The sequence below is a fragment of the Polyodon spathula genome, chromosome 22 (assembly GCF_017654505.1).
Source record: "Polyodon spathula isolate WHYD16114869_AA chromosome 22, ASM1765450v1, whole genome shotgun sequence".
Classification (NCBI taxonomy): Eukaryota; Metazoa; Chordata; class Actinopteri; order Acipenseriformes; family Polyodontidae; genus Polyodon; species Polyodon spathula.
The window spans coordinates 28,526,930-28,538,859 of NC_054555.1; the positions used below are offsets into that span (position 1 = coordinate 28,526,930).

Consider the following 11,930-nt stretch of genomic DNA (forward strand, 5'->3'; position numbering starts at 1 on the left):
TATTGTCCAGGGTCTGTTGAAGACTGTTGCCGCATTGTAACAGTGGAATGGCGCTAATGGCGCTGACCAGAAGGATTTCTGCTGCTTTTTCTCTGAAGGCGCCTGACCAGCAAGTGCACCCGGGACCAGAACTCGCTTTGAAATTCTTCTCTACCATATTTTCAAAACAGCAGGATTGTATTGGGTGGAACCACAGCGTGACTGTAGAGATCTACAGCACTTCAAAGCAGGAGCTGATGGAGTAGGTGATGTACATGTATGCTTAAATATTATTTTACTTTAATGTGTCAGTCATTCCTCACCAATCCTACGTGGGCTCTATCACAGAGTCCTTCAGTGATCCCGGGGAACTTTTCAGTGATCAATTTCCCAGGAGAGGTGGCATTTCTCTGAACACAGACACTCATCGCTCATTTTCCAGTCCAGGGTTGAGTCGTTTATGCAATGAGCACCGTCTACCCGACCTCGCGGCAGGCAGATGGCACGGATAAGAGAGACGTCTCGATGGGAGTAGAGATCCCAAAAGCTCGTCCTGTATGATAATCAACAGCATATGGTCTTTGTTGCCTCTCTGCACTCCTGCCAGAGTGTAACGGCTCTGAAGTCTGTTCCGTCGGAGATTGATAGACACAGCCTGTTGCAGACAGCTGGCCTGTCGCACAGTATCAATCAGTGTCAGAGCTTATCAACCTTGTAATTGAAATGAGTCAGATCTTGGACATTTGCATTGAAAGCATAGCACAGCCGTTCATGCCTTTCAATGCATTACTCCAGGGCAAGCAGGACGCTCCTAGACAGATCATCGTTTTTATTAAGACTGGTACAGTGAGCAGGCAATGAACACTTCGTTTAGAATTTGGAGTGTTAATTTGGAGTGCAGCAAAGGATGGCTCTACTGTAAATCACAAGCTACACACTAACCCGTCTCCATGTTGTTTTTGAAAAATGCTCTGAATATAAAAAAAAGTAACACTGCAAATTCTCTAAATGTGCCAAAACAAAAAAACCCGTAATCACACTCAGGAATTATTGTCAAGTCATTTGCTAACAACGAACCACTTTGGCAGTTCCAGTAATTAATATTTCTTTTCTGCCTGTTCATAATTAAACACTTTGAAATATGATCTTTTGCTTCTTATCTATATAAAAAAACACCCATGGTGTTGCCCTGGCAGCCACTTGTAATCTGTACCACCTGGCCTACAGCCAGTAATCAGTTCAGTGTCTTAGCATGCCCTTAAGACCACTGTACTGCTTCCACAATGAGGTCTTATTTATGTTAATGGCGTTCTGCTTACTCACACTGGAACTGTGCAGCAGGCTTTCAGGGACATGGCACCACACAGCGCCAACCAATCAGGTGGGGGATGCAAATGAGGCTGGCTCCTCCCTCCCTGCTGCAGCACCAAGCTGCTCTTTCTGGATTTTAAGACTGTCTTAAAACAAAAGGCAGGCAGGCAGGCAGGAAGCATGGCAGACAGCATGGCACACGAGGAGGGCTCTCCCATGAAAGAGAGGCAGCGCAAACCCAAATTCACCCCGGATCAGATCCAGCTGCTCAGACAGGACGTGCTGGCCCATGCCTCCAAGCTGTATGGGAAAAACATCAGCCCAGTCCCAGAGAGGAAGAGGGTCTGGCAGGAGATCACCAGACACATCAACGAGCACAGCAAGACCAAGAGGAGCGTGATCGAGGTGCAGAAGAGGTGGCAGGACGAGAGGAGGGGTATAAAGAAGAGGGCGCAGGACCTCTGGAGGGTCCTCCTGGAGACAGGCCAGTCCCTGGGGGGCCTGACTCTGCAGGAAGAGGCCATCCTGGGCACTCTGGATGAGGCTGCCCTGGGGGACTTGGGAGGACCTGGCCTGTCCCACAGTGCACTGCATGAACAGGCTGCTCCAGAGGACTATGTGTGTGTGCGACTGGGCGAAGTGAAACAAGGTATTTCAGCTGTTCTTTTATTTATGTATGCATTCATTCATGCTGTTCTCTTATTTATCTATATCTCTATTAAACATCTTCAATATATGTATAGTGCAGATAGTAAAATACAATTAGAGAGCACAGCAAATGTCCAAATACATTGGCAAAGACGTCTCATTGAAACATTTTTAAATTGATGCTTTTTTTTAATTCAAGTGCTATGATTTAATTAGGTGTAAAACCCACTGAGCTCCAGTTGCGATTTGCAGTGGTGACCTCGCCAGAAAGGGCCACAAGCAGCAGACACACAACACAAGTTAATCATGAACTATCCCACAGACCGACATTCTCACAACGCACGCTTTCTACCCACAGAGCCCAGTGAATCAGGGGCATCCACTCCCAGCAGGAGTGCGGGGGACTGGAAATGTGAATGGAGCAGCGAGGAGAACCCCCCAGAGCTGCTCTCCAGATACCCGGAGCTCAACAGAGACCCCCCAGAGCTGCCCTCTAGATACCCGGAGCTCAACAGAGACCCCCTAGAGCTACTCTCCAGCCACCCGGAGCTCAACAGAGACCTTCCGAAGCTACTCTCCAGACACCCGGGCACGCCCGGAAAGACAGCGCTGAAGCCTGAGCTGCCATCCAGGATCCATACAGAGGCAGAAGAAGAAACCACAGCCAGCTGGGGGAACAGTCCACTCCTGAGAGACACTCAGCTGGCTCACAGCACTGGCAGCGTGCAGAGGAGAAGGAGGAGGAGGAAGAGGAGGCACGGAGCTGTCGTCCAGCTCAGCATGGCCACATCCCTCAGGAGAGTGGCAACCAGCTCAGAGTCTATAAGAAGGGAACTGCGCTCCCTTTCTGCCAGTGTGGGGGCCTTTAGCAGACAGATTGCATCCCTGGCCGGTGCTGTAGCCTCTGTGGGCTCTACCATTGCCTCTGCACTACAGAACACACAGGTCATCCATGCAGGTCCCTCCTCCCAGGGGCGGGGTTTATCCCCTGGCCAATCAGGCAGCTCAGATCCCTGCCACGCCTCCCAGAACAGTCCTCGCAGTGGTGATGCAGCCAACACACCATGACATCACAGCTAGGGTTATCATTCGATTCCTTAGGGACCAGGGGTCTGGTTTTATAAAGCTTGGAAGCTGTTGTTTAAAGTCTCCTGGACAGAAGGTTGAAAGCAGTTGAAAGTAAATGACTGGCTGCAGTAGTGAAGTGGCAGAATGTTTTGTATGATTTTGGTCAGTTGTTACCTCCAGGACTAGGTTCAGAAGTTCAGAAGGTCTTCTATCTAAACTCAGTGGCTGTTGTATAAGTGAAACGGAAACTCGTTTCAGACAGATTTACTTTAGTCAGTGGAAAAGGCGTGCGTTTGAAAAGTTTGTCACTGGTGCTTTTGTTTTTTGTTCTAAAGATCTTTTTTTTGTACTTTCTGTGAAACTTTTCTTAAATGTTAGGATTTATTAAACAATATATATATTGAACATTTTTTTGTATTTTTGTTTTAGAAACCATTTTATTCTCCTGACACCTACAATAACACACAAACCGCGTGGTGATAAAGACGAGTGCAGAGTAAAGCGAAGGCTGCCTTTTCAAACCCCGGGAGCTGCGTGCTCTTCCTGTCCTTGCCCTTTCTGATGAGCTGGAGGCCCACCTGTCACCCGTCCTCTGCTGGGCGGCAGCTGATCAGGGCACAATGAAAAGGTTGCCTTTCACTGCAATGCGATGGTCCCATTCCTGGAAGTACCTGCATTGGAGAGGAGTGATGCATCTGTGACTCACGGTGCTGTGCTGGTTTGCAGGGGGATCATGACAGACACCACAGTTCCAGTCCCTGGGCTCCAGAGACGTACAAAAGCTTAATCATCTATTAATGTGCTTCAGCCTCTATTAACCCCACGGTCTTCCAAAGGAGTGACCGCTTGTGAAAGCTGGAGCATCCCGTAATTATGCCACATTATTTTGCAATTAAATACTCATTTACTTCTTACATTCATCTATAATTAATGCCATTGCGTACAGGAAAGCACACAGCTCATGCACCAGCTCGGTTTGTCTGCATCGTATTTTGGTCTAAGTACATTCTGCACTGTTACTGGAACTATAAAAATAGTTTCTCTTGAGTCGAAAATATTTTGTTCTCCTACACCTACAATAACACACAAACACCCCCACCCCCCCCCTTGTCAAAGAGGTCCCATGATAACATTTCACAGCTAGCGCAGAGAACGCTGACATATTTCCAACATGGGGTGATACTGCCCCTTCCTCACAGCTGAAGTGTGGTTGTATTGAAAATGAACGCTGTTCCAGTAAGAGCAGGGCGTGATTGTTCAGGTGATGAGAGATCGAGGTTTCACTGTCTTTTCTGGGTCTGCTCTCCATCACTCGCAGTGAGTGGCTATCCTGTCGTGTTAGAACGAATCAAGCCTGTTCTACCAATTAACAGCTGGGTTGCAATAGGCGACTTTTTGTTTAGTTTTTCCTCCTCTATGGGTAGTGCACTGTGTCTCCTCTCTAACTGTCCCCTCCTCTATGGGTAGTGCACTGTGTCTCCTCTCTAACTGTCCCCTCCTCTATGGGTAGTGCACTGTGTCTCCTCTCTAACTGTCCCCTCCTCTATGGGTAGTGCACTGTATCTCATCTCTAACTGTCCCCTCCTCTATGGGTAGTGCACTGTATCTCATCTCTAACTGTCCCCTCCTCTATGGGTAGTGCACTGTGTCTCATCTCTAACTGTCCCCTCCTCTATGGGTAGTGCACTGTATCTCATCTCTAACTGTCCCCTCCTCTATGGGTAGTGCACTGTGTCTCATCTCTAACTGTCCCCTCCTCTATGGGTAGTGCACTGTATCTCATCTCTAACTGTCCCTTCTTGTTCCAAGGCGGCGGTGGTGGAGCGGGAGCTGTCTGTCCAGGTCAACGCTCTGCGAGTCGAATTCCGGGAGAAGAGCGTCTCCACCAACCAGCACATGTCGCGTCTGGAGAGTCTGCAGGCTGAGGTGAGCCCCCTTGGATCCCTTCTCCTTCTCAGGGGAGGGGCACCGGAGTGAAGGTGTGTGGTGTAAAAGGAGGTGGGCTCATACTGGCAATCCTGACCTGGACAAATCAATCCAGCCAGTCCCTCCCACTGCCGGGGTTAAAAATTCCTCCGAAATGCAACACAGTTCAAATGGGTTTTTGGCGGGCAAATTATATTGTTGTGTTTTACTCTTCAAGTCTGAACATTAAGGGTCTACTTGCTGCCAGCCCACTCTTCTATACCAATCTCCTTCTATCTGACCAAATAATGTTTTGCACACGCGTGAGAGCGAGAGATCTGCTCTGACAGCTGACTCCAGTCTTGCCATTCATGTTTACACCTGCCTGTCTTCAAAGCCCAGGTGCCTGCTGTAGGAGACAGTTGCATGAGACCCCTTTCGTCCAGACTAGGATAGGGTTACCAGTATACCGTATATATGGACCTCTTTTGCTACTACGGTTCAGTTGACTTCTTTTCACTTTGTCTCTGCTTTCTCCCTTCCTTCCCTGGTCTGGAGCAGCAGGTCCTAGAAGTAAGTAGATCGCTCTTCTTCATCGTGGTTCACCAGCATGCCAGTAACTGACACCCCAACCTTTATCTTCTTCATTCATCTGCTCTTGCTTCACCTGTCATGGTCTTTGTTTTTTTGGTGTAGCGCATTTTTAGTTTGGACGCATGAGTGTTTGGCTTGGTTTGCATGAAGCAGTTCCACACAGGTGAAAGAACATATTAATCTTGGCTGTTAGATCCGTTCGTGATCATCAGCTGTAACCCCGAAACGCCGCTGCAGCCCCTGAAGCAATGCAGAGACTGCTAAGCACGTTCACTGCTACACAAGAGCCTGATGTGAGGAGCTGAGCTTTGCTGGAAAGACGCATGAACACGCACGGGTCGCTGGTTTTGAGGGAAAGGTCCTGGAATGTCTATAAAGCGTCCGACGCCTCGTAGAGAGAAAGCGCTCGGGGGGGGGGTGTGCTGCACAGGCATGAAGCGCAATGAAGAAATGAAAGAAACAAACAGAGATAACAGCCCTGAGCCAACAGCCGCCAGCGCTGCAAAACATGAACCGTCATCAGGAGTCCTTCCCAGAAACTTCTTATTTTGTCTCTCAAAACCAGAATGTTTCCTGGCTTGCCACTGCCATTTGTCAGATTAACACCAATAGTTCTGCAAAGACTTGGCACGTTTTCGCCAAGAAAAAAAAAATATTTAGACTCAAAATCATTCCAGCAGGAATCCTTTTTTTTTTTTTTTTTTTTTTTTTTTTTTTTACAGTTGGTCCACAGTAGGGTGTAAAAGCCTAAACTGAGAAACCTGGAAATCTCCAGAATTATCCCATCTTGTAGGAACACTCATTTTGCAATAGTTTGCTTGCACCCATGCAGCTCTGTGTATGGTGCATAGAGCTACCAGTGAAGCCTGGAAACTTCCACTCTATCTCCAGCAAGCTGACTCCCTCTCCCTCTACCCAAATCATCTCTTTAGGAAAGTTAAGCAGCCTACAGACACCAACAGGCAGTCATCCTGCATTGTGTGGGGGTGTAGCAGACTCACCATTGAGTGTTTAGGGTAGATAAAACACAACTGCATGACACTTTTGCATCCCCCAGCACTACGAATTATAGCAATGAAAATCACGAAGCAAGAGCCTATTATGCAAAGTCTCCTGTTTGCACACATACCTCCTGACAGCATATTAACTGCAGGCAGGAATGCTGCTTCTTGCAGTGTGACGCGATCCTGTACCATTTTGCCATGTGATTGTGACAGTTTGCACTTCTGTGATTGTGTCTGGTAGCTTTGTTCTTTTTCTGTTGTCTAACTGCATTCCTCCGGTCTAAATAAATGCGTCTTCCTGACACAGTATTGAAGCTCTCAACAAACAAAGGAATGATTGTTTAAAAAAAACTAACATTTTAAGAACAACCCAAACCAGAGGGCATGACTCTTCCTGGGAGAAAAAACAACTCTTATCTGGGAAAAAACTGAAGGTCAGAGGCAGGGATCAGAAACGCTTTGAATTCACTTTACAAGAATAATGCTGAAGAGTCTGCCCAGAGAGATCTTACAGCTCCGGTGACCCACAGACAACCTCAGTTTCACAGGAAGCCCATATTCCTGGGGGTGAAGCTTCATCTCTGGGTTATTTAAAGAAAGACACTTGTAATTTTAGGCTGCTGTTGGTTTCTGCCACAAAAGTCAAGAACAGAGCCCTGAATACCCATCTGTGTTTTATCATACCGTATTGCTTTCTGAAAGTAGAAATAATACAGTACTGCATAGTCATCAAAAGCTATCAAAAACAAAACAGGCACGTACACATTTTTGAAGCAAACATGTTGTGAGTTGTCACTGTTAACATTTCTGTAGCAACGCTCTGCTTTCTGGGAATTCCAACACTCACAGCAGCAACAGCCGGACCCTCTTTGCATTTCGTGTGTACTCCCTCGGCTTTGCTAGGCAACTCACATTCTTGTTTGGGGCTGCGCTGTGCCCCCCCTTCCCCCCCCTCGGCACCACTGAATCACGAGCTCGGTGCTTCCCTGCTTCACACTGCGAGGCCATGGTAACCCGACTCCCCCCCTCTCTCCCCGCCCAGATAAAGATGCTGTCCGATCGCAAGCGGGAGCTGGAACAGCACGTAGGAGCCACGCTGCAGGAGAACGAAATGCTGCAGAGCACGATAGAGGACCTGCAAGAGAGGACACTAATGCTGGAGCGACAGAGTCACGACAAGGACCTACAGGTGACTTTAAACAGCCACGTTTCGAGATCTGTGTCGTCTGTCTTGCACTGCTGCTGTGCCTTCACACTATTACTGTTATTTTGTATTTGTTTCCATGAAAACGTATTTTTGCAGCAATACATTTAAATATACAGTATTTTAGAAAATAAATGCAGTATCTTCCCTTCAATACTGGAATGTATTAACATACTGGATTTTATTTTTATTTTTTTACATGGTACTCTTTAGCCCTGTATTGACAAATGCATTTTTTTTGTTGATTCTTATAAAATGTTGTTTTACTGTACCGTCCCTCACACACTGGTAAGCTGAGGCTCTGAGGGAGCTCGGAACCCGTGTTCCCAGATACACAGTTTTGGGCGTGTTGGCGTGAATAAGTAACACAACTAGAATGTAGCCAGAAACATTCAGGGTCAGCGCAGAGACTACACCCTGATGCTGCACCCCTTAATGGGAGGTATAGCAGGCAGATTTTCAGGAAATAAAAGCAGGTGGAAAAGAGAAACTGATGTTGCTCTAGCAGCTACGTAGAAAGAAAAGAGAACTCCAATGCCTTTTTGGTAGGTGCGAGAGATCTCTGCGGAACGAAGCGGAGCAAGGTGGTTTAGAGAGGAAAGGCTTCCAGCTGCTCTTTCATGAAAGAAGAAATCCAGATGGGTTTGGCCTCAACACAAATGGATAGCAAAGATGTTTCTATTGGCCACACGCTGCTGAAAGCAGAGGAGTGTAGCGCTGCCTTGAGCTGCCCTGGCATTCCTTCCAGCTGCCAGCCCCTCCCCACCCCCACGATACCTCTCCAGAACACAGCTTGGCAGGATGCACCACCATCAAACCTGTGTATGGAGCCTGAACAAGGAGAGAGTTTGACTAAATTAATCTGTTGCAACAGCACAAGGAACAGTTGCATGTGAAGTGAATCACCTCTTTAGACTTTCAATGACTCATCTGAGAGGATTCCATGCAGCGCTGGCTGTCCTTGCTGCTGTTTTGAAGGGGTGTGTGAGCTATAGTATTGGCTCCCCCCCCCCCCCCAGTGCTAAGCAGTGTTCCTGTTAACCCTTGCCACCTCTGTCCAGTGCAGTGCTAAGCAGTGTTCTTGTTAACCCTTGCCACCTCTGTCCAGTGCAGTACTAAGCAGTGTTCTTGTTAACCCTTGCCACCCCTGTCCAGTGCAGTGCTAAGCAGTGTTCTTGTTAACCCTTGCCACCTCTGTCCAGTGCAGTGCTAAGCAGTGTTCTTGTTAACCCTTGCCACCCCTGTCCAGTGCAGTGCTAAGCAGTGTTCTTGTTAACCCTTGCCACCTCTGTCCAGTGCAGTGCTAAGCAGTGTTCTTGTTAACCCTTGCCACCCCTGTCCAGTGCAGTGCTAAGCAGTGTTCTTGTTAACCTTTGCCACCTCTGTCCAGTGCAGTGCTAAGCAGTGTTCTTGTTAACCCTTGCCACCCCTGTCCAGTGCAGTGCTAAGCAGTGTTCTTGTTAACCCTTGCCACCTCTGTCCAATGCAGTGCTAAGCAGCATGCTTGTCCTGTACTCATTTCTTGCAGCTACGTCAGAACCAGCTGGAGCTGCAGGAGGTGCGCCTGTCTCACCGGCAGCTGGCAGCGCGCATGGAGGAGCTGAGCGAGGAGAGGAGCCTGCAGAGCCTGGGCCCCACCTCCACCTCCCTGCTCTCTGAGATAGAGCAGAGTATGGAGGCAGAGGAGCTGGAGCAGGAGAGGGAGCAGGTAAACACACACAGAGAGAGAGAGCAGCCTACACACACACACACACACACACAGGAGAGATAGAGAGCAGTCTACACACACACAGGAGAGAGAGAGAGAGAGAGAGAGAGAGAGAGAGAGAGAGAGAGAGAGAGAGAGAGAGAGAGAGACACACACACACAAACAGGAGAGATAGAGAGCAGTCTACACACCACACAGGAGAGAGAGAGAGAGAGAGAGAGAGAGAGAGAGAGACAGAGAGAGAGAGAGAGAGACACACACACACACACAGGAGAGATAGAGAGCAGCCTACACACACACACACAAACCTGTACTTCTTGAAGCCTCTGGGACCCACATTCTCTGTGCAGCTTTGCCCCTGGTTTCACCCTTCCCAATCCCACCGTGCTTTTTCTTTCTGTGGTTCACCTTCTTCCTGGGCAGCCTCTAGCTGTAGTTGTTACAGTCCTGCAACGCTCTCTCCTCGGCGGCTGTCTCTGCTGAGCTAAGGGGGGTCTGGCAGAGAAGCCCAGGTGCCAGGCTCTCACGCTGGACGATGAGATTGGTTCCATCTCGCACTGCCTTCGGTGGCATTAACCTGGTGACCCCTGGATACAAAGCTGCCAGCGCACACAGGCGCCCATGCAAACGAGCCCAGCGTGGTGGGTGTGTTTGTTTGTGTTCAGCTTCTGCTAATCTCAAGGTACTCAGGAATAGCAGCACGCTGATCAGACACAGTTAATGGTCTGCTTTTAGCATGAGGCCCCCAGTAAGAGCTCATAATAAAGTATGGATATTACTATCCCTCTCTCTATCGCTCAGCTGAGGCTGCAGCTGTGGGAAACTTTTTGCCAGGTGCGTTCACTGTGCTCACACCTCAGAGGAAATGATGTCACAGACTCCGCTCTGTCCACGGACTCCTCCATGGACGAGTTGTCAGAGACGTCTTCGGCAAAGGACGTCCCGACGGGCAGCCTGGAGACGGCGCTGCACGAGCTCAAGAGACTCACACAGAACCTGCTGGACGGCAACGAGTCTACGGTGAGAGACAAGGGCGATCGCTGAGAGAGCCGCTTGTCCTGCTAGCTTAGATCCTAAACGTATTGAAGTTTTTGTCAGTGCTTTCTTCATGAGATGTGTGAGTGTTTGTGTATTGAGTCTCTCTGTCTCCCCCTGCAGGGCTCCCGGCGCAGTGACGAGGAGGCTCTGGAGGAGCAGGTGAGGAAGCTGGGGGAGGAGTCGCGCACACTGCGGGAGCTGTACCAGGGCGAGCAGAGCAAGGCCAGGGCCAGCCAGGAGGAGGCACTGCAGCTTCAGAACCAGGTACAACTGACCCAGAAACACAGGAGGGTCAAGGAGGGTTGAGGAGGGCTGCCCCAAAGGAAACACGAGAATTGTTATCAAGGGGCAGGGGGCTATATCATTTACATCAAAGGATATAGAATATGATCTTTTTCAGGTTAAATTAGAAGCATTAGGATATCACATCCTTATGGTCCGTACATTAGGAGTATCTCAGTTTACTTAAAGGTACATTTGGTTGCAGGCCACGCTGCTCTCCCTCGAGGTGAGCTCGTTGAAGGGGGAGAGGGAGCGACTCAGAGCCATGACAGAGGAGCAGGAGCAGAGCGAGCAGGTCCAGAGAGCCATCCACGACCGCGACGAAGCCATCGCAAAGTACGCCACCCCAGCTGCACAGCAACAGCTACATGCACAAACAACACTGGAGCGACACTGCCTACTTAAGTGTGCCCAGGTCATGGTTTTAGCAACACATATAACTGCTCTCTATATCCAAGGAGAATCAGAATGGGTTTTTTTTGTATTATTTATATTCTATACATCCAGGACGTTAAGCAAGAACAGAGTAATGCACAGAAACCGACAGCCAGCCGTCTAAAGGGTTAAATCTCTGCCTCCCATTCATTTGGAGTGCAGCTGGTGGAGCCGGACCATGAAACAGAAGCTGCAGTGGCTCCACCTTGTGGCTAGAACCTGTTCCTGCAGTTACTGCACAGGCTTGTCCTGGACTGTGTTTCGGGATTCTGCCAAAGCGGATTATTCTAAAAGCCGGATATAAAGAGCCCAGCTGCTTTTGATTAAGTAGGAATTACTGCAAAACCTTTTGTGTGTCTGTTTCATCTGACGAGTGCACTGCCATTTCAAAATAAGATCTTTGAATAAGTACCGTCCTGTTACATTATCCCTGCTCACCTGGCTTCTCTGTGTTCCAGGAAGGCCGCGGTGGAGATGGAGCTGGCTAAGTGCAAGATTGACATGATGGCTCTGAACAGCCAGCTCCTCGATGCCATCCAGCAGAAAGTGAACCTGTCCCAGCAGCTGGAGGCATGGCAGGTGAGGCTGGGGACACACCCCTTAGAATAGACCCAGCAGTGAAAGCACAGCAAAGTGGAATACACAGGCCAGCATTGTAAAAGCACAAAGGTGTGGTAAAGCATGTTCAGAAACATGGCAAACTATGATAAATGCAGAGTATTACATGGGAAAAGCATGGAAAAACTGCAGAAAT

General features: G+C 48.7%; 2 protein-coding genes across 2 annotated transcripts in view; both read left to right on the forward strand.

The window, feature by feature from the left end:
- The window catches only part of LOC121297110 (BICD family-like cargo adapter 1), a 28,013-nt gene that overhangs the window by 11,782 nt on the left and 4,301 nt on the right, over nucleotides 1–11,930 (forward strand). The window contains exons 3-10 of the mRNA XM_041223150.1: nucleotides 4,816–4,932; nucleotides 5,473–5,484; nucleotides 7,552–7,698; nucleotides 9,242–9,421; nucleotides 10,223–10,441; nucleotides 10,580–10,723; nucleotides 10,947–11,077; nucleotides 11,635–11,755. Coding sequence (XP_041079084.1) covers nucleotides 4,816–4,932; nucleotides 5,473–5,484; nucleotides 7,552–7,698; nucleotides 9,242–9,421; nucleotides 10,223–10,441; nucleotides 10,580–10,723; nucleotides 10,947–11,077; nucleotides 11,635–11,755 — 1,071 coding nt within the window. The remainder of the gene's footprint in view (nucleotides 1–4,815; nucleotides 4,933–5,472; nucleotides 5,485–7,551; nucleotides 7,699–9,241; nucleotides 9,422–10,222; nucleotides 10,442–10,579; nucleotides 10,724–10,946; nucleotides 11,078–11,634; nucleotides 11,756–11,930) is intronic.
- On the forward strand, nucleotides 1,440–3,332 carry LOC121297108 (myb-related transcription factor, partner of profilin-like). Its single transcript, XM_041223147.1, has 2 exons — nucleotides 1,440–1,939; nucleotides 2,297–3,332. The coding sequence occupies exons 1-2, from the start codon at nucleotides 1,471–1,473 to the stop codon at nucleotides 3,004–3,006; spliced, it is 1,179 nt and encodes a 392-aa protein (XP_041079081.1). The 5' UTR covers nucleotides 1,440–1,470; the 3' UTR covers nucleotides 3,007–3,332.

Bases quoted from the DNA above. Each gene is read 5' to 3' on its own strand.
- LOC121297108 (XM_041223147.1), top strand. From the start codon at position 1,471: ATGGCAGACAGCATGGCACACGAGGAGGGCTCTCCCATGAAAGAGAGG. The intron at 1,940-2,296 runs GTATTTCAGCTG...TTCTACCCACAG, and splicing joins ACTGGGCGAAGTGAAACAAG to AGCCCAGTGAATCAGGGGCA.